Here is a 23,452-nt window from a genome sequence, read left to right as displayed (position 1 = left end):
TGTCTTTTCCACTGTGAAGAAAATGATTGTTTTCTGAGTAAAGTTGTGTATCATAAAGAAATAAGAATGTTCCATGATGGAGCTGGAGAGAAGACTCAGTGATTAAGAGCATTTGTAGTTCTTTCAGGGAATCTAGGTCTAGTTCCCTACACCGACATGGTGGCTTACAACCAACCATGTATACCTTCAGTCCAGGAGATCCACTACCTCTTTTGATCTCAGCAGATACCAGGCATGTACACAAAGCACATACACACATGTAGACAAAACACTCATCCACATAAAATAAGAAATCTATGAAGAAAAAGCAATTTGATTGATTTGTATCTGCAAGCTTTTAGCATTAATTTGTTTATTTTACTAAGTACTGATTCCATTGCTGTCAGCATCATCCATTTTTCTAGCATGTAGAGAAAATTACAACACTTACTATTAATTAAGCTAATTATAGTCTGGTACAAAAGGAAAGAAATGTATGTACTTATTTTTATGACTTTTTTTAACATGTAATTTTGTACATGTGCTGTGTTAGCCTATTATCTGCATCTGTGAAGTGTGCTTGGTGATGACTTATGGCATGAGGCACATTTGTGATCGCACATTAGTATTATGGTAATATGAGAGTACTCAGTAAACCCTTGAACTGTGTATTGGTGGATGAAGTTCTTCATATTTTCATAGACTTTTTTCTTTCTTGAGCATTTCAATAATTGTATCATGTAATTTCAGATTAAAATAAATTTTTACTCAACACTTGGACCCATTATCTTTGAGCACATGAGAAGTCCCTGTAGTTTCTCTTCACTAGGATTTGGTGAGGGCGGCTGCAGAGATGTCTCAGAGATTAAGAGCAGTTTTTGACCTTGTAGAGGACCGGGGTTTGGTTCGCAACACACCTGTGGTGGCTTCCAACCATCATAACTCTAGGTCCAGGGGATCTGATGCTCTTTTCTGACTTCCTTGTGTACCAGGCATATGTGTGATACACATACATACATTCATGTGTACAAACAAATAAGGTGATCTGAAAGAATTTGTTGAGACTCCTTAAAAATCAGCTGTTAGAAAAATTTACACACACATACAAACATATGTACATACATACGTACAAACAAATAAGGTAATCTGAAAGAATTTGGTGAGTGCTTAAAGGTCAGTTGTTAAAAAAATTTTAGTACCATTTTGGTGTATATTTTGGGCTCTGATAATTTTTTTCTTCTCAATCTTTCTTTCCTTTCTTTCCTTCCTTCCTTCCTTCCTTCCTTCCTTCCTTCCTTTCTTTCCTTCCTTCCTTCCTTCCTTCCTTCCTTTCTTTCTTGCCATACATATTGCTACATGTCATAACATTATTTGTACTTTAAATTAGAATTGGATAAATGGAAAGAAAAGTTCAAAGATCTGGAAGCTAGAAGTAATCAACAGTCAAATAAAGAACCCGTGGATGACACAGACGTACTTAGGAAGAAGCTCACTAATCTTCAGGACGAGCTGCAGGTATCATTTCTCTCTCTCTCTCCCTCCTTTCTGTCCATTGGGTTTCTGAGAAGAGAACTCAGCATTTTCTATTTTATAGCTAGTTTTGTGGGTGAAATAATGCATAGTGATTAATATAGAGAAGAAACTTTCAACACACTTTGAAAATACCCTGGGGAAAATTCCCAAGACATAATTTATTATGAGCCAATGAAATCACAGTGATTGTGTCCTCAATTTTATGTTTTATATGTGTAATTAACTTTTTTGGTGTGTGTGTGTGTGTGCGCGTGCGCGCGCACGTGCATGTGCATACACCACAGCATATGTGGAAGTCAGTGGATAACTTTTAGTTGTTGAGGCAGAATTTCTTCTTTCTGCTGCTAAGCAGCATCTTCAGGCTAGCTGGTTCATTCACTTCTGGTAATTCTTCCATCTCTGCCTCCCATTTTGCTGTAGGAGTGCTGGTGTTGCAGATGTACACCACCATGTATATTTTAAAGCATGGGTTCTAGGTCTAGCTTTGAGGGGACAGGCTTTTGCAGCCAGTACGTTTACCTGCTAAGCCCACCTGACCCATGTATATGTAATATTTAAATTACTGCTTTTGTTGTCTTTGTATCTATTTTTCTACTCCATTTTTTACCTAGCAAATATTGCTCTGGAGAAGACAGTCATTGAGAGACTTATTTTGATTATTGGTAACTTTTTCCATGTTTGATTATCGTTTGGAATAGAGTTGTATATCTAAACATTGAAACATGAACATATGCTACATAAAGGAAATCTTATTTTATATTTATATACATTCTTGTTCAGGTTTAATGTACTATATATAGGATATATAGAATACAGTATTGGAGTAAATAAATGCTTTTTCCATTGGATTTAGCACCTACTAGAGACTAGCATGAAACTCAACATATATATTTGAGGGTGACCTTGAACTTTGATCCTCCTGCCTCTACCCCCAAGATGCTGGAATTATGGAAGTGTATGTGCCCCATGCCTAGTTCTGCATCTGATTTTTTTTTTTTTTTTTTTTTTTGTTCTGTTTTGTTTTTTATTTTTTGTCTTTGAAATGTTCTCACTATGTAGCCCTGGCTGTCCTGGAACTAACTATATAGACCAGGCTGGCCTTGAACTCATAGAGATTTACCTGCCTCTGCCTTCTAAGTGCTGAGATTAAAGGCATGTGCCCTGAGTTATTTACTGAAAATAACAGGAAAAATTACTTTTTCTTTGTAATGACTAATTATAGATTTAGAGTGTGTCCTTTCCATTTAAAAAATGCAAAAGCAGCTAGAACAAATGATCCATTGGTTGTGACAAATTGTAATACATCTGCCATATTAAGATTGTTGCTGTGTTTGCGTTTCTCTGAGATATTGTAATCTCCTGTCTTGCAAACTTTATTTCTGATATGGAGTGCTGCTGTTTTGGTTTTAGAGTTTTCTTTGGATTTTCAGTGTCTGAAATTAGATTGCTGTGAGTGCAAAGATCTCCGGGAATTCAGTTTGAAAATCACTTATCTTTATTCTCTGACCATTTCTCCTGAATGATTCTTTAATAAATTATACAGGTTATTTGTCATTCTGTGTTTTATTTTTTTATTTTTGGAGCTATACAATTTCAAGTGACCGTTACAGACCAGGTGTCAGTGCAACTTCCCCCCTCCCTTTAGGTATATTTATTGGAGTCACTGTAACACTTACAGAAATGTCAATTGTTTAGTTTATCTTAAGCTCATTGATGAAGGAACTTCATAGGAAAATATTGTTTGTAAGCGATGCAAGCCAGTTAATGTTCTTGTTTAAAATCTGAAATAAATTGATACTGTCATTATTTAACAAAAACATTTTATTTGATGTTTTTTGAAAAGGTAAAAATGGATGGATTGCATGAAAATATTGTTGAAACTTACTACTTAGCCATGTGAAAATAACTTTTATCATCTGCTCAGGAATCTGAAGAGAAATATAAAGCTGATAGAAAAAAGTGGTTAGAGGAAAAAGCAGCCCTTACCACTCAAGCAAAAGAAGCTGAGAATCTACGGAACAGAGAGATGAAAAAATACGCTGAAGACAGGGAGCGCTGTTTAAAGCTACAGAACGAAGTGGTTGGTAGCAGTGGTTCTTCAATATATTTCCCCTTGCTTTGTTAAAGTTACTCCAATTCTTGTTGTGAGCAGGTTGTCTTTTTGTAAGATAATTCCCCATTTGACCATGACATTCAGTCTTGTGTTTTCCTAGCTTTTCTCACTTCATTTAGACACTTGGAAAATACCTGATTGTTAAGGATATTTGACAATTGTCATGTTTACTGCCCATCTGTATTTCATCTTTAGTGAACTGTGTGTTCTCATGAGCCCAAATGGGGTTTGTTTGATTTTTTTGGTGTTTAATATTTTGAGGTTTTTTTAAATATCTAGATAGTAATCCTCTTATCAGGTGTATGGCTCGCAAAGATTCTATATGTTCTCTCCTCACTTTATTATTTCCTTTACCATGTAGAAGCATTTGACTTTTTTGTAATCCCTTTTGTCAGTTCTAGAGATTACTTCCTGAGCTAATAGAGAAAGACTTTGCCAATGCTTGTGTCTCAGAGTGGTTTCCTCCAACAGTTTCAGAACTTCTAGCCTTTTAGTCCACTTTGAATTTATTTTTGTGCAGGGTGAGAGAGATAGGATCTTAGCATGTTTATTCTGCATTTCGCTGTCCAGATTTGCCAGCACCGCGTGCTAAAGGGGCTTTGTCCATTGTGTTTTGGTATCTTTGCCAAAAATTAAGGTGTTTGTAGCTGTGTGAGTTTCAGCCTGTGTCTTCTTTTCTGTTCCCTGTGGAAACACATCTGTTGCTATGCTAGTGTCATGCTGGTTTGTTATGGTGGCTTTGAAGTATGACCTGAGATTGTGATGTCTCCAGTATTCCAGTATTGTTCTTTTTGCTTAGGATTGCTTTGGTTATCTGGAATCTTTTGTAGTTCAATGTGAATTTTTGGATTGATTTTTTTTCTCTGTTTGTGAAGCTTGTCATGAGAATTTGAAACTGTGGATCACTTTTGGTGATGTGGGCATTTTACTATATTAATTCTGCCGATACTTGACCACAGAAGGCTTTGTGTTCTAGTGTCTCCTTCAGTTTTTTTGGTGTTTTAAAATTCTCATTGCAGAGGGCTTTCACTTCTTGCTTTGGTTTATTTTTAGGTGTTTTGTTTTTCATTAAAGCCATTGGGAATGGAATTGTTTTTCTGGTTTCTCTTTTTATTATGTTTATCATTGCTGTATGCAAAAGCTACTGAATTCTGTTCATTTTGTATGCTGCTACTTTGCTTAAGATGTTGATCAGTCCTAAGATTGTTCTGTATAGTTTCTATATACAGAATCATGTTGTTTGTTAATAGGAATAGTTTGACGTCTTCCTTTCCTGTTTTTATCTTATTTATCTTGGCTTACTGCACTACAATGTCTAGTCTTATATTGAATAGGAGTGAAAAGGTGGATACCATTGTCTCTTTCTTTGTTGTATCAGAAATGTTTTGCCTTTCCTCCATTTAGTATAATGTTGGCTATAGGTTAATCATGTGACTTGTTATGCTGAGGTATGAACCTTTTGTCCCTGGCTTTTATCATGAAGGGCTGAACTTTGTCAGAAGTTTTTTTTTCTGGATCTGTTGAGATAGTCATGTGATCTCTGTGAGTTTGTTAGTGTGATTTATTGCATTTTTTGATTTTTGTATGATAACCTACTCATATCCCTGGAATTGATCCTATTTGGTAATGGTGAACAATCTTTTTGATGTGTAGTAGAATTTGGATTATAAATAATTTACTTAGAATTTCTGCATCTGTATTCACCAGGGATGTTGTGCTATAATTTTGTTTCATGCCCTTGTTTGGTATGAATGTAATGCTGACTTTGTAAAATGAGCTTGACAGCATTCTTCTTCTTTCTGTACATACATATGGTCTGTCTGTCTGCCCATCTCTCTTTATAGGTTTTCTTTAAAGGTTTATGAAGGCTAGAGAGATGGCTTAGCAATTAGGGCACATAGTGCTCTTGCAGAGGATGTGAGTTTTCAAGTCCCAGTATCCACATGGTAGCTCAAAATTCCCTCCTGTAACTCATTCCAAGGGTATCTGATGTCTCTGATGTCTCCTCATGTACCTGTACACATACATACATATAATTAAAAAAAATTATTTTTCTTTTATGTGTGTATGTGTGTTTTACCTGCATGTCCATATGTGCTCAAAACAGGTCCCCTGGAATCACAGTGATAGGAGTGAACCCTAGTGAACCACCATGTTGGTCCTGGGAATGAAATCTGGGTCCTCTGCAAGATCTGCAAGTGTCTTAACCACTGAGCGTCTCTCCAGTCCCTTAATGCGAGTTCTCATTTAAAGGTCTGGTAGAATTCAGCTGCGAATCCATCTGGGCTTAGGATGTTTTCAGTTGAGAAACTTATTATTGCTTAACTCTTATTTCTTACTATGTTTTTCTTATGTTTATTTTATCTGAATTGTTTATATTCTCTATTTCATTGATGTCTATTGTATTGTCTACCTTTTCATCTTAATTTTCTCTTGAATTTGTGTTTTTTCCTCTGTTTTGGTTAGTTAGCTAAGGGTTTGTCAATCTTGTTTATGTTGTCTACTTAGGTTGGATTTGGCACCCCTTTCCTCCCTCTTTTCTCCTCCTCTTCCTCCTCCTCCTCCTCCTCCCTTCCCTCCCTCTCTCCTTCCCTCCACCTTTCTTTCCAACTAACAAATGACTTCTTTTATTTTTAAATTATATTTTATTTATTTAGTGAAGATGTGCACTTGCATGCACTGTGTGTGTGTGTGTGTGTGTGTGTGTGTGTGTGTGTGTGTGTGTGTGTACATGCACATATACATATGCCACAGCTCCTGTGTGGCATCTTGAGGGTGTCAGCTCCCTATTTCTATGGTGTAGATTCTGGAGTTTGAACTTAGCTTAGCAGACCTGCTGATTGATCTCATGGCATTAGTTTTCAAAGACCTCAAGGTGTTTCATTGAGTTTTGAGATTTCTCTCATTTATTTGTCTATTTTTGTGCTGGTAATTGACCATAGGACCTTATATATGCCATTCTGACTAGGATAAGATAAAGTCTCAAAGTAGTTTAATTTGCATTTCCTCAAGTGCCTGATACTAATTCTAGTCTGAACTGCAGATATTCCTTCCCTGGCTTGCAGATGACAGTTTTACTGCTGAGCTGTCGTTCATAGACTATAGCAGATCCTGTTCATGCCTCTAGGTGATCGTTTATTAGCTTCCTTGATGATCCTTCACTGGCCAAGTTCCTAATCTCCTCCTACCTTTGGATAAGCCCTTCAATGGTAGTGTTTGTGGATACTGGTCACACTCCTGAGTGGTCCTTGGTGGTTGGAGTCCCCTGGACCACTGTCTGTATTCAAGGGCAGATGATGGTTCAGATGGCATTTCTATTTGCTGAATATTGTGTTTTTCTGATTTAAAGTTTTTTTTTTTTAATTAATGATTTATTTATTTTTGGTTTAAAGTTTCTTTTCTTCTGGCTAACGGTATACTTGTAAGCCATGTTCAGTGCATAGCTTTTGACACTTGCTCTGGGTTCCCAGAATGTAGTTTAGAGAGGGCCTAGAGTGGCCAAGCTGTGCACTTTCACGGGGCTTTTAAAACTGGTTTTTTTGTTATTGCTCTGGTGGTGTGCCAAGAGGAAAAAGTTCACCACTGCTTCCTTTCCTTTGCCGATTTCACTGATGTACTTCACAAGACTTTGACTCCTTTTTCTCTTCTGTGAAGTGCCTGCCACAGAAAGTACAGTGCAAAGTTTTTGAGGCTGTTTTAAGCTGGGACTCTGGCCCTCTGCCTGTATTCCTCTCATTGGAAGGAAAGACCTTGTAATGGGCTCTGGCCCTTGTTCTGTTCTGCAAAGATTTCTACTTCCTCTGCAGTTGAGACTAGAAACCTTCAGTGTTAACTCACCTCCTAATGGCAGCTGTTTCCACTGTTTACAGGTTTGTCCTTGGAGGTGCTAGCAGTTTCCATGTTTAAATTTTCTATGTTTTCTTTAATTTGACACAATATTTCATGCTTGTTTGAACCCACTACAAGTGACTTAAATATTCATTTTTCTTATATTTAGATCTTTTTTTTTTGTTATTTTCATTTTATGGGTGTTCTTCTTGTATGTCTGTGTACTGTGTGTGTGTGTGTGTGTGTGTGTGTGCATCTGGTACCTGCAGAGGCCAGAGAATCTGTTGGATCCCCTGGAACTAGAGTTACCCTGTGCGTGCTGGAAACTGAACCCATGTCCTGTAGAAGAGCACCCAGTGCTCTTAACTGGTGAGCTGTCTGTCAGCTCCCTTACATCATTCTTCTATGTTCAGTAACTGCGAGGTGTGTCATTTGTTGTACTGTAATTTTATTCTTTTATTATTTGAATATTGTTGGAAATAATGTTATATAAAGTGCTATAGCTATAATTATTTATTGAAAGAAATTACCAGTAATCTGGTTCTTTTGAAGGTGTACTAAGGGCAAATAAGAGATGTGGATATTCATTTATTTTGAGTCAGGATCTCTTGTAGCCTTGGCTAGCCTAGAACTCACTATATGGACCAGGCTGGCCAGGGATTCACAGAGATCCACCTACTTATGCCTCCTGAGTGTTAGGATTAAAGGTGTGGGCCACCACTCCTGGCATGAGTATTTAATATATAAAATGTGCTTTTTGTATTTTATAAGCATTTCATCCACACATGAATGAATAGTATGTTCTGTATTATATTTACCATATTATATTTACATTCTTAGAGTCATTATAATGATTTATGTTAAATTTTTAAATTAATTTTTTTAAGTTAGGAAACAAGGTGATGGGTTCCATTTTGGTATATTTATACCTGTGTCATTATGCTTCGGTGACTTTGGTGCTTGTTGACTAGGAAACACTAACAGCACAGCTGGCAGAGAAAACTGCTGACCTTCAAAAGTGGAGAGAGGAGCGGGACCAGCTGGTCACAGCTCTAGAGGTGCAGATGAAGGCGCTGCTCTCCAGCCTTGAGCAGAAGGAGGAGGAAATCCAGCAACTGAGAAGGGCTGCAGCAGAAAGCGCGCGGCTGGTCAGTGCACTCTCACTTCCTGTACCTTCCTGTTGAGCACAGAGTTGAGCACGGACTGCTTCCAAATTACTTCCCAGCTGCAGTTACTCAGGACATCAGAAAAGAAGCAAAGGCTTGAACATTTTCCATATTTTTCATGGTTTTTGAATTTTCAGAGTTTATTATTATAGTTGATTCGTCAATGGCCAAAACATAACACTTCCTCTTAGTAACTTGTTCATACTTCCCAGATTAAAGTAATTAGAAAGTCTACAATTTAGGATTATCTTAATCTATCTTGGAATTGTAAAAATGTGTTTTAGCTTGAGGTTTTGGTGGCACTTGAATAATTGGATCCACCCTTAATTAAATTTAATGAATTGATTAAAAAAATTTGAGGTGGTCTCATTTTAGCTCTACTTGTCCTGGAACTCATAGAGATATACCTGTCCCTGCTGGGATTAAAGGCATGCACCACCAATGCACCCATTCTAGTCTACTCTTAATTTTAGTATGTGAAGATACAAAATATTTTTAAAGTAAGTATAGTGATGGAGAGGCATCATGAGTTGGATTGAAAATCCTAAATGGGGAGCTTATTTTTTGTGAATAGCGACATCCTGATAAACAGAGTCAGGGCATATTTGAAGCTAGACTTTCTGGAATGAATAATCAGTCTATACTTAAAAGTTGACTGTTCTAAGGCTGGGGGATGGGTAGCTCAGTGGTGGAAGACTTGACTGGTATGTACAAAGTTCTGGATTCAGTCCATAGTAGCACAAACCATACAAATGTGCTGCTCTGGTCAGGCATGGACATACATAGCTAGAGTCAGTCCTCAACATTTTAGAAACTGAGCATTTTAGAAACTGAGGTGGAAGGATTGCAAGAGCAAGGCTGGCCTGGTTATAGAACCAGATTCCGTGCATGTGGAGTGTGTATTTATGTGTGTCACACATCAGAAGACTTACTGCGCTTAGGTAAGAACACCTTCCTATAGAGACTGTATATTGTATGCTGTATAAATAACAAAGAACAGGAAGTTAGAAAAGCTAGGTGTTCACTGCTGTCACTATGATTACAGGATCCTTGTGGGAAATACTGAGCATTTCTAAACTATCTAAAATAGGTAACATGCCAGGTATGGGGAACATGTATTTCATCCTGGAGCTTGGGGGATAGGGAGAGGGAGATTTCTGTGAGTTTGAGGCTGGCCTGGTCTGCATAGTAAGTTCCAGGCCTGATGGGGCTGCATAGTGATACTTTGTCTCAAAATAAATGAACTAAATCAATAAAATAGGGAACACTGTCTTCTTAGCATCATAAGGTTAGTTCTTAGCCCAGGGAAAGCCAATGCTGCAAGCTGCTTTCCCCATTATGAATGCAGTACAGTCTGTGACTTTCCAGTGGTGACATGGGTACATTTTGGTGATGGCTGTGCTCAGATAAACATTGGAATTTAAGATAAAACATGTAATATTTCTTTGAGTCACATAAATAAGGTTTGGGAACATGTCCTATCTTAAAGGAAAATAGCATGAAGAGTAGGTTGTAAGAATGCTTTAGTTACTATTTTCTCTTTCAATTCTTAAGGCCGTGTTTACATTACTGAGCAGCCTCTAGGTTTCTTACTTTTTCTTGTTTTGTATATATTTATTTATTTTGTATGTGTGTGTGTGTACATACAAGACCACAGCATGATTGTGGAGGTTAGAGGATAACCATAGGGAATGGTGGTCATTTGCCCTCTACCGTGTAGGTTATGGGATCCAATTCAATGTCAGTCTGCCGTGGCTTGGTGGCATGAGTCTTCACTAGCTAAGCCATCCTGCTAACCCACCTATAGTCTTTCAAGAATTATTTTATCAAAATTGAGATTCAAGTTTTAGCTAAGCTCTGACTCTGCCATTTAACATAGCTAGGTGTGTCACTCTGTTTAGAAAATAGAGGACATGCAGCCATGTCCACACTCACTGAACAGGTCAGAAGATATCCTTGGGGTCTCAGGTCTTTCCTTCCGTCATGGCTTCCAAAGATTGAATTCAGGCTGTGCGACTTGAGATGCAGTAGTTTTTACCTGCTGAACCACCCTACCAGTGGTCCTCCTGCCCCAGCCTCCTGAAAGCTGATAATAACCATTCACAACTATGCCCAGCTAAACGTGACTCTTTCACACTCGACTGGACAACTATAACAAAATGGCAAGTGGGTTCAGACTTTCAGCTCTCATCTGTGTCTGATTCAGAAGAATTTGGTAAGTTGCCCAGCATTTTCCTAGTCTAAAGATGAAAATGTTGAAGGACTGAAAAGTGGTTTATTAAAGTCTGCATTTCTAATAATTAGTCTGTGCAAGTCTTAATTTTTAAGATTCTATGTTGTGTTTATTTTCAGATTACAAATGATTTTCTTATTTCAGGAAAACCAAACCATGACTCTCAAGCCTGAACATAGTGGTTCACTTGATGTTGGTGGAGTTGAAACTGAACCTCAGTCAACAAGTTTTGAAATTTCTAGGGATACAGCAGAGGTATGTATGATGTAATCGAGTTTTACAGGGTCTTGCTACATAATTAGCTATGTATACTCAGATATGTGAAGGGAATTTAGAGACTTGAGAAATTAGACCCCCAAATTTCATTTATCTTAGTTACTTAATTATTTTTGGTTTAGTTTCTTCAAGTCTGTTTTTGGGTGGGCAGTATGCTCGCCACACAGCACACGTGGAGGTCAGAGAACAGCTTGGTGAAGTTGATTCTCTTCGTCCACCTTTATATAGGCCGTGGTGACCAAGCTCAGATCATCTCACTGGCTTCTACTTCCGCTTTAAAGTGTTATTGATAGTCACAAATAGAATATCCCATAAAAGATAAAATAAAGGTCAATATTTGTTTTCATAGTACTTTCTTTTGAATTTGTATCTATTATAATAACTACCACCAACCTCTAATAGCCACATGAGCTCACTACATTTGTATTGGGTTTAGGGTTTTGTGTTTAAGACAGAATTTCTCAGATAGGATTACTCAATACTTAAATATTTTAATTATTTCAAAATTTCTTTTTTTAAACATTTATTGTGGTTACATAGCATTGGGAATTTTGCAAAACACTAAGGGCACAAACATAATGAGACATGATTGCCATCTTCATGGAGTTAGGAATATTGGAGATAAGTCCCTATTATAGAGTAATGTTACTCATGAGGGGAGCCTTAGAAGGAACCCCAAGATACATTGTATTTTGCCTGGGGTGTTGTAGTGGTGGATTAACGAATATGATATCATGCTGTGCTTACAGGTGAACAGAAACTTAGTAAGTAAAGAATGGGAGAGAAAGGCATTTTAATTCTAGGAAAAATAACATGAGCTGTTTTTCTTTTGTATTCTAGTCTTGATTTTAGTGACTAATACAAATAATAGTTTGTCTAACAGTTTAAACTTGATCCATACAGAAAGTTTTTTTTTTAGATTATGTTTTATTTTATGTGTATGACTGTTTTGTCTGCACATATATCTGTGTACCATGTGCATGCTTGCTACCCACAGAGGTTAGAAGATCCCCTGGCATGATAGTTGTGAGGCACCATGTGGGTGCTGGAAATCAAACCCGAGCCCCCTGAAAGAACAAGTGCCCTTAACCGCTGAGCTACCTATCCAGCCCCATACAGAAAGTTTTCGGTTTTTTTTTAAAACTTGTTTTTGTGGTGGCATTTCTATACAGACATCATTATACTTTGTTCTTACTCACCTCCCTTACAACTTTCTTCCCTTCTTCCTGGTCTTTTTCTGGTCATGCATGATAGAACGTTACTTTCCCCATAAATTTATATACTTTGTCCTAAAATCTCTTGGTTCCTGTTCCTATTGACAATTCTAGTAGTTATTGTCTATTTCATGGTTTTGGAGGAATCAAATTTGGCTTTCTTTTTGGTGTATTTTTACTGTTTGTGTGAAATCTACATCATCAATGAGGCTGAAAGGCCTGGTGACTCATTTTGCATAGTGACCTCTGCCTGTGGCCTGAGCTTCTCACAGTGTAGTTAGTGGCTGGATTTGGATTTGGGACATTTTCAATAGGGAAAGTGTCCTGAAAGCTTCCCAAGGGGGAAGGGGGCAGGGGGCAGGATGTCAGTGGCAGTGCTTCCTGTGATTGCACTTGAGGACCCTGGTGTTCTCCTGTCACCTCTAGTAGCCATGGCAACCATCAAAGGGCCGGAGAGTGAAAGACTCCTTTCCTAAAGGGAAAATGTCACAGAGAAGCTGTTGGTAGAGTTAAATCTGTTGTAATTGGGGTGCTTGCTTAAAATACCAAAGTCTTCCTTGGAGGTTTCTGACTTGGCAGGTTTTGTGATGGGGTCCAGTCATCCTTTAAATGTAAAGCTCTTAGGATCATAAAAATCTGGGTCATACTGATCTCTTAAGTTGCCTCCATCCTATTTGTTGGTACTAGGGAGTGAACCCAGGTCCTTGGTCTATACCCTGACCCTATTTTTCCCTGTTTTAATACACCATGTATAACCTGGAGAGTGTAGATATGTCAGTCTTCTGTCCTTGCTGATGTCCAGCTCAGTCCTTTATCTTTCTCAAGTCATTGTTTTGAACAGCATTTGAGAAAATTAATTCTTTGTCATTTATAAATCTATGTTGCAAAAATGAATGACCCTTTCTTCCATTTTTATTTTTGTTGTAGGATGGATCTGTAGTTCTTGACTCTTGTGAAGTGTCAACAGAAAATGTACAAAGCACTCGATTTCCAAAACCTGAATTAGAGATTCAGTTTACACCTTTGCAGCCAAACAAAATGGCAGTGAAGCACCCTGGTTGTCCTACCCCGGTCACAATTAAGATTCCCAAGGCACGGAAGAGGAAGAGTAATGAAATGGAGGAGGTATAGTTACCTGATGAGTAAACTTAGCAAGTAGATACTGTTATTAGGCTCAGTTGTAGTTTAGTTAAGTCTGCTGCACTGTTCTGTTCAGAAGAACTCGTTCTAGAGACCCATTATCACAACTTATGGAATGATACAGGAGCTTCATAGTCCTCAGAAAGCTGTGCTTATTGAAGTTCATTCGTTACTTCATTTCATCTGTAGTAGGTCAAATAAAGGTGAATTTTACTAGACACTTATTTTAGTATCCCAGTTTGTACCAAGCTAGTTCCGTCACCCCCAGTGGGATGGGAAACGTTTGATAAAGTAATCGGAGAAATTGAAATGGCCAACATGCTTGATCAGTGTCTTTGTCATTTAACTAAAATCTTAAGTCTCTATGATCATGGGAAGTTTTGGAAAATAAATTCTTTTTCCGTCAGCCAATATTAGGACTTGGACCTTCCATGTAGTGGTGGGTAGAAGCTTTTATCACTTGGTAGTGCAGCTTCTTGGTGGTAGGGCTGCCGGACTTTGTACTGCACCTGAGCCACATTGATTGGTGAGTCATAGTAGTCTTCTGATCCTTAGTTCTCTCTGAAGTAGTATATTAAAGTTTTTCTCTTTCTGTGGGAGGTATGTAATAGTTGATAATATTTGCTTTTAAAATTACTTGTTTGAAGCCTAAAATGTTTGGCAAAAGAAAGTTCTCCACCTTCCCTTTACTTCTTTAAAGAGTAGTGTATTTTCAAGCTGGTGGAAGAACAAAAATAGTAGTCACCGTACCTGACTGTCAGGTAGGTCATTCCCTGAGTGGGCATTAGTGAGCATAGCTTCTCTGCGGTCCGTGCAGTGCCTTGAGTCTTAGTGGTTAGATCTTCAGGGGCATTTATTTATTTATAGGCACATTTTAAATATGACTAAAATATTTGAATTTCATCATCTTCTAAGCTACATTCATTTTTTTCCTTGTTACATTTCCCCCCATAGTATTAAGAAGGAAAAGTTGAAATATAATTTATTTTCCTGGTATGTTTTCTTCATATGCATCTCAGAAAAGATTTTCTGATTGTTGTAGTTTTATAAAGTTGAAATGTAAAATTTTATCTGACTTTGTCACATCTCCATTGTTGTAGTGAATCAGCCCTTTGGTACTTGTGAAAATCTGTTCAGCAGTGCTATACAGTGCTCTATTCTGTTCCAGTAAATACTCCCAGAAGCTCTTGATTGAGCACTCCAAATGAGCTGGTCCAGCCTTGCCGTCTTTTTTCATTTGCTTCCCTTGATTACTCTTTAACTGACTTAACTTTTCATGCAGTCCACTTGTGACCCTGGGCCTTCTTTTCTGTAACTTGGATTCTGATGTTTGGCCGTGATGTCTCCTCTGCTTCTTTACTTGTACTTTGCTCACTTCTAGTATACTTGTATTCTTTTGTTTATAGCTAAGATTCTAATAGTTAAATTCAGTAAATATACCCCACAAAAGGCTTCATCCTCTGTAAGGTTATGTGGAAAAGTGAAAAGTAAGATGCTATGCACATTTAGGAAAGATGAAATATTGTAAGATTTTTTTTCTTTTAAAAAAGATCTATTTATTCTCATTTTATGTGGATGGGTGTTTTGCCTGCATGTTTGTGCACCATATGCATTTAGTACCTAGGGAGGCGAGAAAAGGGTATTGGATCTCCTGAAACTAGAGTTATAGACAATTACGAGCTGCCATGTGGGTGCTGGGAATTGAACCTGAGTCCTTTGCAAAAGTACCTAGTGTTGTTGATTTTGGTTGTTTTTTTTTTTGTTTGTTTGTTTTTGTGACAGGGGTCTCTTTACATATCCTTGGCTGTTGGAATTCACTGTGTAGGTCAGGCTAGCCTTGATCTTACAGAGATCTGCCTGCCTCTGCCTTCTAAGTGCTAAAATTAAAGGTGTGTGCACCGCACTCAGCTATAGAACAATTAGGGCCATTTCTTTTTTTAAATTTTTTTATTTGTTGGTTTTGTATCCTGGCTACAGTTTCCCCTTCTCTCCTCTGTTTCTTTTCAGAAAGGAGCAGGCTTCTCATGGGTATCAATAAAGCATGTTCCCTTGTATTTAAGCTGAGCAAGGCAGTCCAGTATGAGGAATAGCTTCCCAAAAGCTAGCCAAAGTGTTAGGGACAGCCCCTGATCCCATTGTTCTTAACTGCTGAGATTAACTGGGATAGTACCATTTCTTATTTCCCCATTTTACTTTTGTGATGTTTTATTTTTCTTTTGATGCTGCCAGATTTTAATGATAGATCTTAGGCAAATATGTTTTTGGAGATGGGAAATGGTTATGTAGGACTGCACTTAGGTAAAGTTCAGGTGAAACATGTTCTTGTAGGTTCTCCATTGAGCTTAGACCATCCCATTGCTAAGTTTGCACTTTGACCTATGGTTTCTCAACCTCAGCACAACTGTGTTCCAAGCTGGAGGCCTCATTGTCATGAGGCCTTGTGATTTATAGTTTGGGCTTTTATATCTCTAGCAAAAGCAACCAAATATCTTCAACATTGCTATTGATTTTTTTTTTTTATCTCAAACTGCCTTTGTTTACTAATTAGGATAGTTGTTCTTAGCATTTACAGATATTCTTTTTGAGTCTAAAGAAATTATCATCAAGAAAGTAACCAGTGCTATAATTTATTACTTCTAGGACTTGGTGAAATGTGAAAATAAGAAGAATTCTACACCCAGAAATAATGTGCAGTTCCCTGCTTCGGAACATAGAGATTCCTCTGTCAAAAAGGATCAAAAGGTTTGTCCTTGCTCTAGATGACTGTTTCTGTAGTTTACATGATAAAGTTTACATGATATCTTAGATGTTAGATATCAAATTTTGAGTAGTAGTTTTCTAAAATTCAGTCATGTCCAATTAAAATTCAATTTATCCTCCATTCCTACACATGTAGTTCATATTTGAATATACCTTTAGCATTTGCCCATTAGCAGGCATTTCTTCATGTGGTCACTCCTCCTTACACTAGCTGTCAAACTCAGTATGCCTTGTTTAGCCCTGTGATCTTAATACACAAACTTAGTTCCAACTTCCTTCAATTAACTGTGGCCATAACTATTTCCATGTAACATTTTCATTATACGTGACAGAAAGTGTTTGTTTCTTAGGTTTCCTTTGGTCCATCATCTAAGAAAACATACTCTTTGCGGAGCCAGGCATCTACAGCCAGTGCAAACATAGCCTCTAAAAAAAGAGAGGGAACACTACAGAAATTTGGAGACTTCTTGCACCATTCTCCAACAATTCTTCAATCAAAAGGTTTGTGGAAAAGTTAAATGACTTTTTTAATACATGTAGAGTGCTTTCTATTGCCTAGTTGCATATACATTTAACAGTTTAGTAAATCTAATGCCTGGAGTGGGCAGACTTTGTCTTATCCTAGATACTATCTAGGATACTGAGGGAAAAATCAGATGAAAAGATGATGTTCCTAGATGTTCACTATGTATTGGAGTAGAAGGGCTCACATTTAAGTAATTATTTAGATAGAGTAGGCTGTTTAATATAGTAGAGGTAAAATAAAGTGGTTGGATACTATTGGGGGAGAGAGAAAGCCAATCATAATAATGAGGGAACTTTGGGAAACTTTTTAGGAAGGAAATGGGATGTGGGCATAGAAATGTGGGATTGTGCTCTTTGACCTTTTGGAGTTAATCACTGTTAGTATTGTGTGTCTTTGCAATGGTTTTGTTTTTGTCTTACATATCTGTAAATATTAACTATCCATATATATATACCATACCAACTTGGAGGAGGAAAGGGTTTATTGACTTAAAATTTCACATCACAGTCCATCATTGAAGGATATTAGGGCAGGAACTCATGCAGAGACCATAGAGGAATAGTGACCTATAATGCGGACATGTTCTATAATACGTCTTTGTTAAAATATGTATTCTGTATATCTATATACATACATATGTGCATATTCACTGCAGGGAATAGTCTCAATGCTGGTAGACTATAGAACAGTATAAAATGTACATGTAATTCGAGGTAAGGAGAGTGTGTGAAGAGGGTTTGTGGGATTATCTGAGTGGGAGCAGTGAAGTGGGGGGCATGGGGAAGGAAAGGCTAGAGTCAGAGTTGAATCGAAACAGAAAGGGCTTTGTGAAGGCTGTCTGCAGGTTGTCAGTGTTTGAGCAGGAGATTTAAAATGTCTAGTCTACTAATTAGAATCTGTCCACTGTTAACAATTTGTGTGTGCACGCACGCACGTGTGCACTTATAAAGGGTTGTTTATTGAATATTCATTATGGCACCCTGATATATGCATATCAAAGTAAATCTACCACTACATTTCTCTATTCATTTATTTGGTTTATTTAGTGTTTTGGGTATTTGAGACAGTGTCTTCCCATGTAGCATAGGCTAGCCTGAAACTCATTAAGAATTTCAAACCTTTGCAGTTAGAAAATTAACACAAGAATTAACTTTTTTTTTTTTTACTTTACAGCAAAAAAGATAATTGAAACAATGAGTTCTCCAAAGTTCTCAACTGTAGAAGTAAGTAAAGAAAATGTGTCTCAGCCAAAAAAAGCCAAACGAAAATTATACAGAAATGAAATTTCATCTCCCATCAACATATCTGGCCAAGTGGTAAGCTAATATTTTAGTTTTCACCAGTGTAAAACTATACATTTTCTTTCTTTTTACTTCTGAAATATTTGTAACAATTTGAATTTTATGATTTTAATTTCTTTTTAAAAATCATTTTATTTTTAACATGTATGGATGTTTTGGTTATAGTATATCTATGCACCACATGCATGCCTGGTACCTGTGGAAGTCATAAGAGGGTATTGGATCCTGTGAAACTGGAGTTACAGATGTTTGTGAGCTGCTGTGTGGGTGCTGGGAATTGAACCCAGGTCCTGTGAAAGAGCAACAAGTGCTTTTTACCTCTGAGCCATCTTTCCAACTGCCAGGAGCCAGCCCCAGCGGTGGGCAGGTTCCGAGAGGATGTAAGGTTTTGGCAAGGGAAGAAGTGAGTCAGGCACAGTGATCGGGAGAATCTTGCTGCCTGACTGACTTGACTAGCAGCCATACTGTTTCTTTACACAGAATTCAGTAAGCAAGGATAGATTCATGATGCTCCAAAATATGGATCATATCATTTTTGTTTTTGCACATGTGTTTCACTGTTGCTAGAGTTTTTCTGCCTGGCCCACAGTCAGGGCAAATCTCTCTCACCCGCCAGTCCCAAGCTGCTCAAACCCGATCAAGTAAACACAGAGACTTATTTTGGTTACAAACTGTATGGCCGTGGCAGGCTTCTTGCTAACTGTTCTTACAGCTTAAATTAATCCATTTCTATTAATCTATACCTTGCCACGTGGCTTGTGGCTTACCGGTACTTTTTACATCTTCCTTGTCCTGATGGTGGCTGGCAGTGTCTCCTTCTCCAGCTTCCTGCTCTCTCAATTTTCCTCTGTTAGTCCCGCCTATACTTCCTGCCTGGCCACTGCCAATCAGTGATTTATTCATTGACCAATCAGCAACACATTTGACATATAGACCATCCCACATCACTTCCCCTTTTCTTTTCTTAAAAAGGAAGGTTTTAACCTTTACACATCTCCAAAGTCAGCTTGGTATATTTGGGAATTTGGGCGTAGCTTCTCTTACTACTTCCTGCTGGAGGGGGGCGCTGTATCTTCTGGGGAAACAAAGAAAATTTTAGGATCATGGAGTAGTCTGTGAGGCTGTATCATCTGAGCCAGTTGTCTTGAAACGGTTCTGGATGTTGGATCATCTGGGCCATGTGTCATCGGAGACCTTTCAGGGGGTCTTGGCTGGTCAAACCTGATGTATCTTACTCTGGAACAAATCCATAGCCTCTTGCTTTCTGTGGAAACAAAAGAGACTCTTTTCCAAAGCAACATATCCTTACATCCAAATTTTGAAGTCAAAGTATCTTTAAAATATACGTACTGGTTTAACTCAGCTTCCTTTACAATCAAACATCTCTCTGTAGTTAAGAATCCCAAAGACAACACAATCCAGACTCTCTGTGTAATAGTCATCTCTACGTGGCTTATTTTTTATATTAATTTTACTGTCTCTTTAAAGACTTTATTTTTTAAAACCATGTATTTGTTTCTATACTGTATATATTACCTTTTTTTGTCTCTTTCAAGCCTACGTATATTTTACACACATTTTAAACTATTACATCTGAATCTGTCTTATTATGAATCTATTGCTTTAAGCTGCAGCAGCTGTGGCTGCTGGCTCCGCCCACTGCAGCTTCCCAACATGGTGTGGTACTTTACCACCAGCTCTGGGAGCTATCGTGGGTCTATGCTTTTATCCAAGCAGCGTGTAGCCCAGAAACCTCTTTTTTTGTTTTGTACTAGCAAAGGCTAAATCCACAATGCAGCTTAATGTGCCACTTGCAGAGGCTTCATTCCCTCCATACTGTGGCAGGTTGAGCGCGCATGTCAGGAACCCGCCAGTAGCTCAAACCGGCAGCTGCCGCTCATTTGAGAGAGACAATTAGGAAGCTGTTTTTAGCTCCGTTTTAGAATCTTTTTTCTCAGGTTTTAGGTGGAAACTCTTGCCACCACGTTGGACGCCATTTGTTGCTAGAGTTTTTCTGCCTGGCCCACAGTCAGGGCAAATCTCTCTCACCCGCCAGTCCCAAGCCGCTCAAACCCGATCAAGTAAACACAGAGACTTATTTTGGTTACAAACTGTATGGCCGTGGCAGGCTTCTTGCTAACTGTTCTTACAGCTTAAATTAATCCATTTCTATTAATCTATACCTTGCCACGTGGCTTGTGGCTTACCGGTACTTTTTACATCTTCCTTGTCCTGATGGCGGCTGGCAGTGTCTCCTTCTCCAGCTTCCTGTTCTCTCAATTTTCCTCTGTTAGTCCCGCCTATACTTCCTGCCTGGCCACTGCCAATCAGTGATTTATTCATTGACCAATCAGCAACACATTTGACATATAGACCATCCCACATCATTTCACTTCCTCTTGCATCTATTTTAGTCATTATTGATAAACTGTGGCAGAGTTATCTTGATATACAGTTACCTTTTATAACTACTTTCATTCATTAACCCCATAACCTGATTTTTAAGAATCTAGAGGCATATGACAGCCTGTTCTCAGGCTTTTGTAGCTTTTGTGGCTGCAAGGACGCTAGACCAAAACAAAAATCCCCAAGCCAGCCCACACAGATTGCAATGTCCCAAGCAAGATATTATTAACACTTAATGGCCAGAGTACCCAAGAAAAATCCTCAGGCCAATGCTGCTGCAATTAGTATTCAAATTCTGGCATAATACAGTGCTTACATTTTATATCTTTATAGAATTTGTTTTTATGTCCAATCCTGGCATTCTGTTGTTCTTTGGTCATATGACATCACAGTGGCTCTGCATGAGCTAACTTTTCTAAGAAAGGGAGGTCCCAACATCTCATTCTCTTATCATCATTCTTTGCCCATCAGTATAAGTCTCTGTGTAGGGCAGAGGTAACTTCAGCTAGTCTAACTTTGTTGCTCTCTATATATGCCACATGAATGCCTGAGTATATAGTGGGAAGAGGCTTGCAATCTGATCTGTGGCCAACTCCTCTAGCCTACCAAATCTTGTTGACCTTTTAAAGTTTATTTTGGTTATCTTGTTCCTGAGTAAGTACAAGGACATATGTTTCAAGATTGTCTCACAGCCTCATAAAGAGACCTCTGGCTTCTTTAACAACCTCCAAGGTATAAGAAAGACCTTCAAGTAGATGAGGATATCTTCCTAAAAGTGGGAGGGGTATTATGCTCAGGACTGTCCTGGGGAAGTTTAGAAGCAGCAATAAATGATTCATAAGAAAATTTCCATCAATCCAGTATCCCCCAATTGTACAAATATTAAAAGTCCTCCAAGTGTGCAACAGGTGATCAAAGACAAAAGTGGCATGCTGGTCATCATGTGGCTCAGCTTTTCTGGATCTTTGTCAAGCAGCTGTGCTGGCTTTATGACTTTTGCCATTCCCATTAGACATGGCTGTGCCATCCAACTCTCTTAGGATTTTAATTTCTTTTCTTTAGCTCTCTTAAGACAGATGTATACTTTTGATCTCAGGTATATATTAGCCTTATTGTAATTTAATATAAATATTACAATAATATACACACACATATCATGCAGTGGCATTTGAAGTTTCAGCAGAGTAATATATTTCTATCAATAGATCTACCACAGTTAATAATTTATTTACTTCTATGAGCTATTCTTCCTTGTGTTATCATTATTACAAGAATTGTATAAATCTGGGTCCATGGACCTGTGAGAAATAAAAAAATTGATATTTCACCATTTTTCTCTCACCTTTCCTCTATAAGCCTTCCAGGTCTTTGTTTTCTTCTTATTTAAAATTTATTTTATGTGTATGAGTATTTTGTCTGTCTGTCTGTATGAATATGTACCATGTCTACAGTACCCTTGGATACCAGAAGAGAGTACTGGAACCCCTGGAATTGGAGAATAGTGAGTCACCATGTGGGTGTTAGAAACTGAACCCAAGTCTGCAAGAGCAGCTCCTGTTCTTAACCACTGAGCTGGCTCTCTAGTCCTGTTTGTGCTTTAGAGAAAGATTCTCACTATGCAGTCCGTGATGGCCTCAAACCTGTAGTGTTCCTTCTGCCTCGGCCTCCCTGTTGCTGGGCTTATTGGTGTGTGCTCACACGCCTGACTTTCCTTTTAAGAAAAGGAGGTTGTTATCACTCTGATTCATTGTTCTCATGAGAGCTGTTACAGGAAGTTCTCATTGGCTCAGTGGATGAACGTGTAAATAGAAACATAATTAAAGGATTTCGACAGGAAGTGGCCAAGAAAAATAAGAGAGACTGGTTTTTGTAATAGTAGCTAACAAATATGATATCAAAGGCAGCTGGAAAGCATTCGGGTCAGTTAGAACATGCTGTTTTGTGTACTGTTCTATTAGTCACATTTTACCATCTGACAGTGCACGATTTCTCCTCTTGGCTGAAGAAAGATACCTACATCTACAGATTGTTTTTGCTGAGTTAGAGCATAGTGTGCTTCCCCATCATGTTAGACCCTCATTGCTGTGAATGGTGATTTCCTAAATTGCTTTGAGGCATTTTGTGTTCAAATATTTTAGTAATTATTTCAAGCTTAGATCTGCCTTGGATTCAGTAGACTATAGGTTTTAATTCTTGAATTAGGTAATGTTGAATGAATCTTTACAAAATCTATGTTCTTTCACATGTACTTGTTTAGAAGATGAAAAATGAAATTCTAATGCACATACTATAGTCAGTGATTAAGCAAAAAGCACATCATTCATAAGGACATTATTTTTAACTATATTTGAAAAACTTTTAATTTCAGATTTTAATGGAACAGAAAGTAAAAGAAAGTGATCATCAGATTCTCAAACGACGGCTTCGAACAAGAACAGCCAAATAAATCACTTTGGGAAACTGTTTCAATGTCAATTTTATATTCACAATCATTGTAAATTGTAAGTTTTAAAAGTTAATTGTATATATTATGCATCAAATGCCTCTGTATAGTTGGTGTTTTATATGTAATTGTAACTCAATAAATATATCAACAGTATACTTGTGTACTTTATAAGACTCTTAAATTTTTCTTTATTGTGTGTGTGCTTGCTTGGCTTGTGTGCTTGCCATAGCACACATGTACACATGTAGAGGTCAGAGGGCAACTAGTAGGATCTAAGTAGAAGTTGATTCTCGCCTGCCCTGTGGGTCCTGGGGATTGAGTTCCACTTGGTGGCAGGTGGAACACACACACACACACACACACACACACACACACACACACACACACACACACACACTGGTCTAAGATAATCTCTTTAATTAGATGTTTATGTTATGTTAATGTGTGGGGTGAGAGGTCCTCTCCTTACTCCCTGTCCCAGGTACTCTCTTCATGTCTGGCTGTCAGTGAGGGGTTGGGGTAAGAGTGAAG

The 23,452-nt window shown here is 38.0% G+C and overlaps 1 protein-coding gene across 3 annotated transcripts in view; it reads left to right on the top strand.

Annotated features, from left to right (window-relative positions):
* The window catches only part of Kif20b (kinesin family member 20B), a 67,702-nt gene extending 44,633 nt beyond the window's left edge, over window positions 1–23,069 (top strand). For 2 of the 3 annotated variants that reach the window (XM_052712992.1, XM_052712991.1), the window contains exons 24-32: window positions 1,367–1,494; window positions 3,437–3,592; window positions 8,425–8,601; window positions 10,997–11,107; window positions 13,270–13,467; window positions 16,123–16,224; window positions 16,593–16,743; window positions 17,942–18,084; window positions 22,844–23,069. In XM_052712992.1, coding sequence (XP_052568952.1) covers window positions 1,367–1,494; window positions 3,437–3,592; window positions 8,425–8,601; window positions 10,997–11,107; window positions 13,270–13,467; window positions 16,123–16,224; window positions 16,593–16,743; window positions 17,942–18,084; window positions 22,844–22,921 — 1,244 coding nt within the window. In that variant the 3' untranslated portion in view covers window positions 22,922–23,069. The remainder of the gene's footprint in view (window positions 1–1,366; window positions 1,495–3,436; window positions 3,593–8,424; window positions 8,602–10,996; window positions 11,108–13,269; window positions 13,468–16,122; window positions 16,225–16,592; window positions 16,744–17,941; window positions 18,085–22,843) is intronic. The other variant, XM_052712993.1, reaches the window with a different exon arrangement.
* The last annotated feature ends 383 nt before the right edge of the window (window positions 23,070–23,452 follow it).

Source organism: Peromyscus californicus, unplaced genomic scaffold, assembly GCF_007827085.1.
Source record: "Peromyscus californicus insignis strain IS unplaced genomic scaffold, ASM782708v3 Scaffold_4__1_contigs__length_199733344, whole genome shotgun sequence".
NCBI lineage: Eukaryota > Metazoa > Chordata > Mammalia > Rodentia > Cricetidae > Peromyscus > Peromyscus californicus.
Note: the sequence above shows the minus strand (reverse complement) of the source record. Positions and strands in the feature narration are given on the sequence as shown.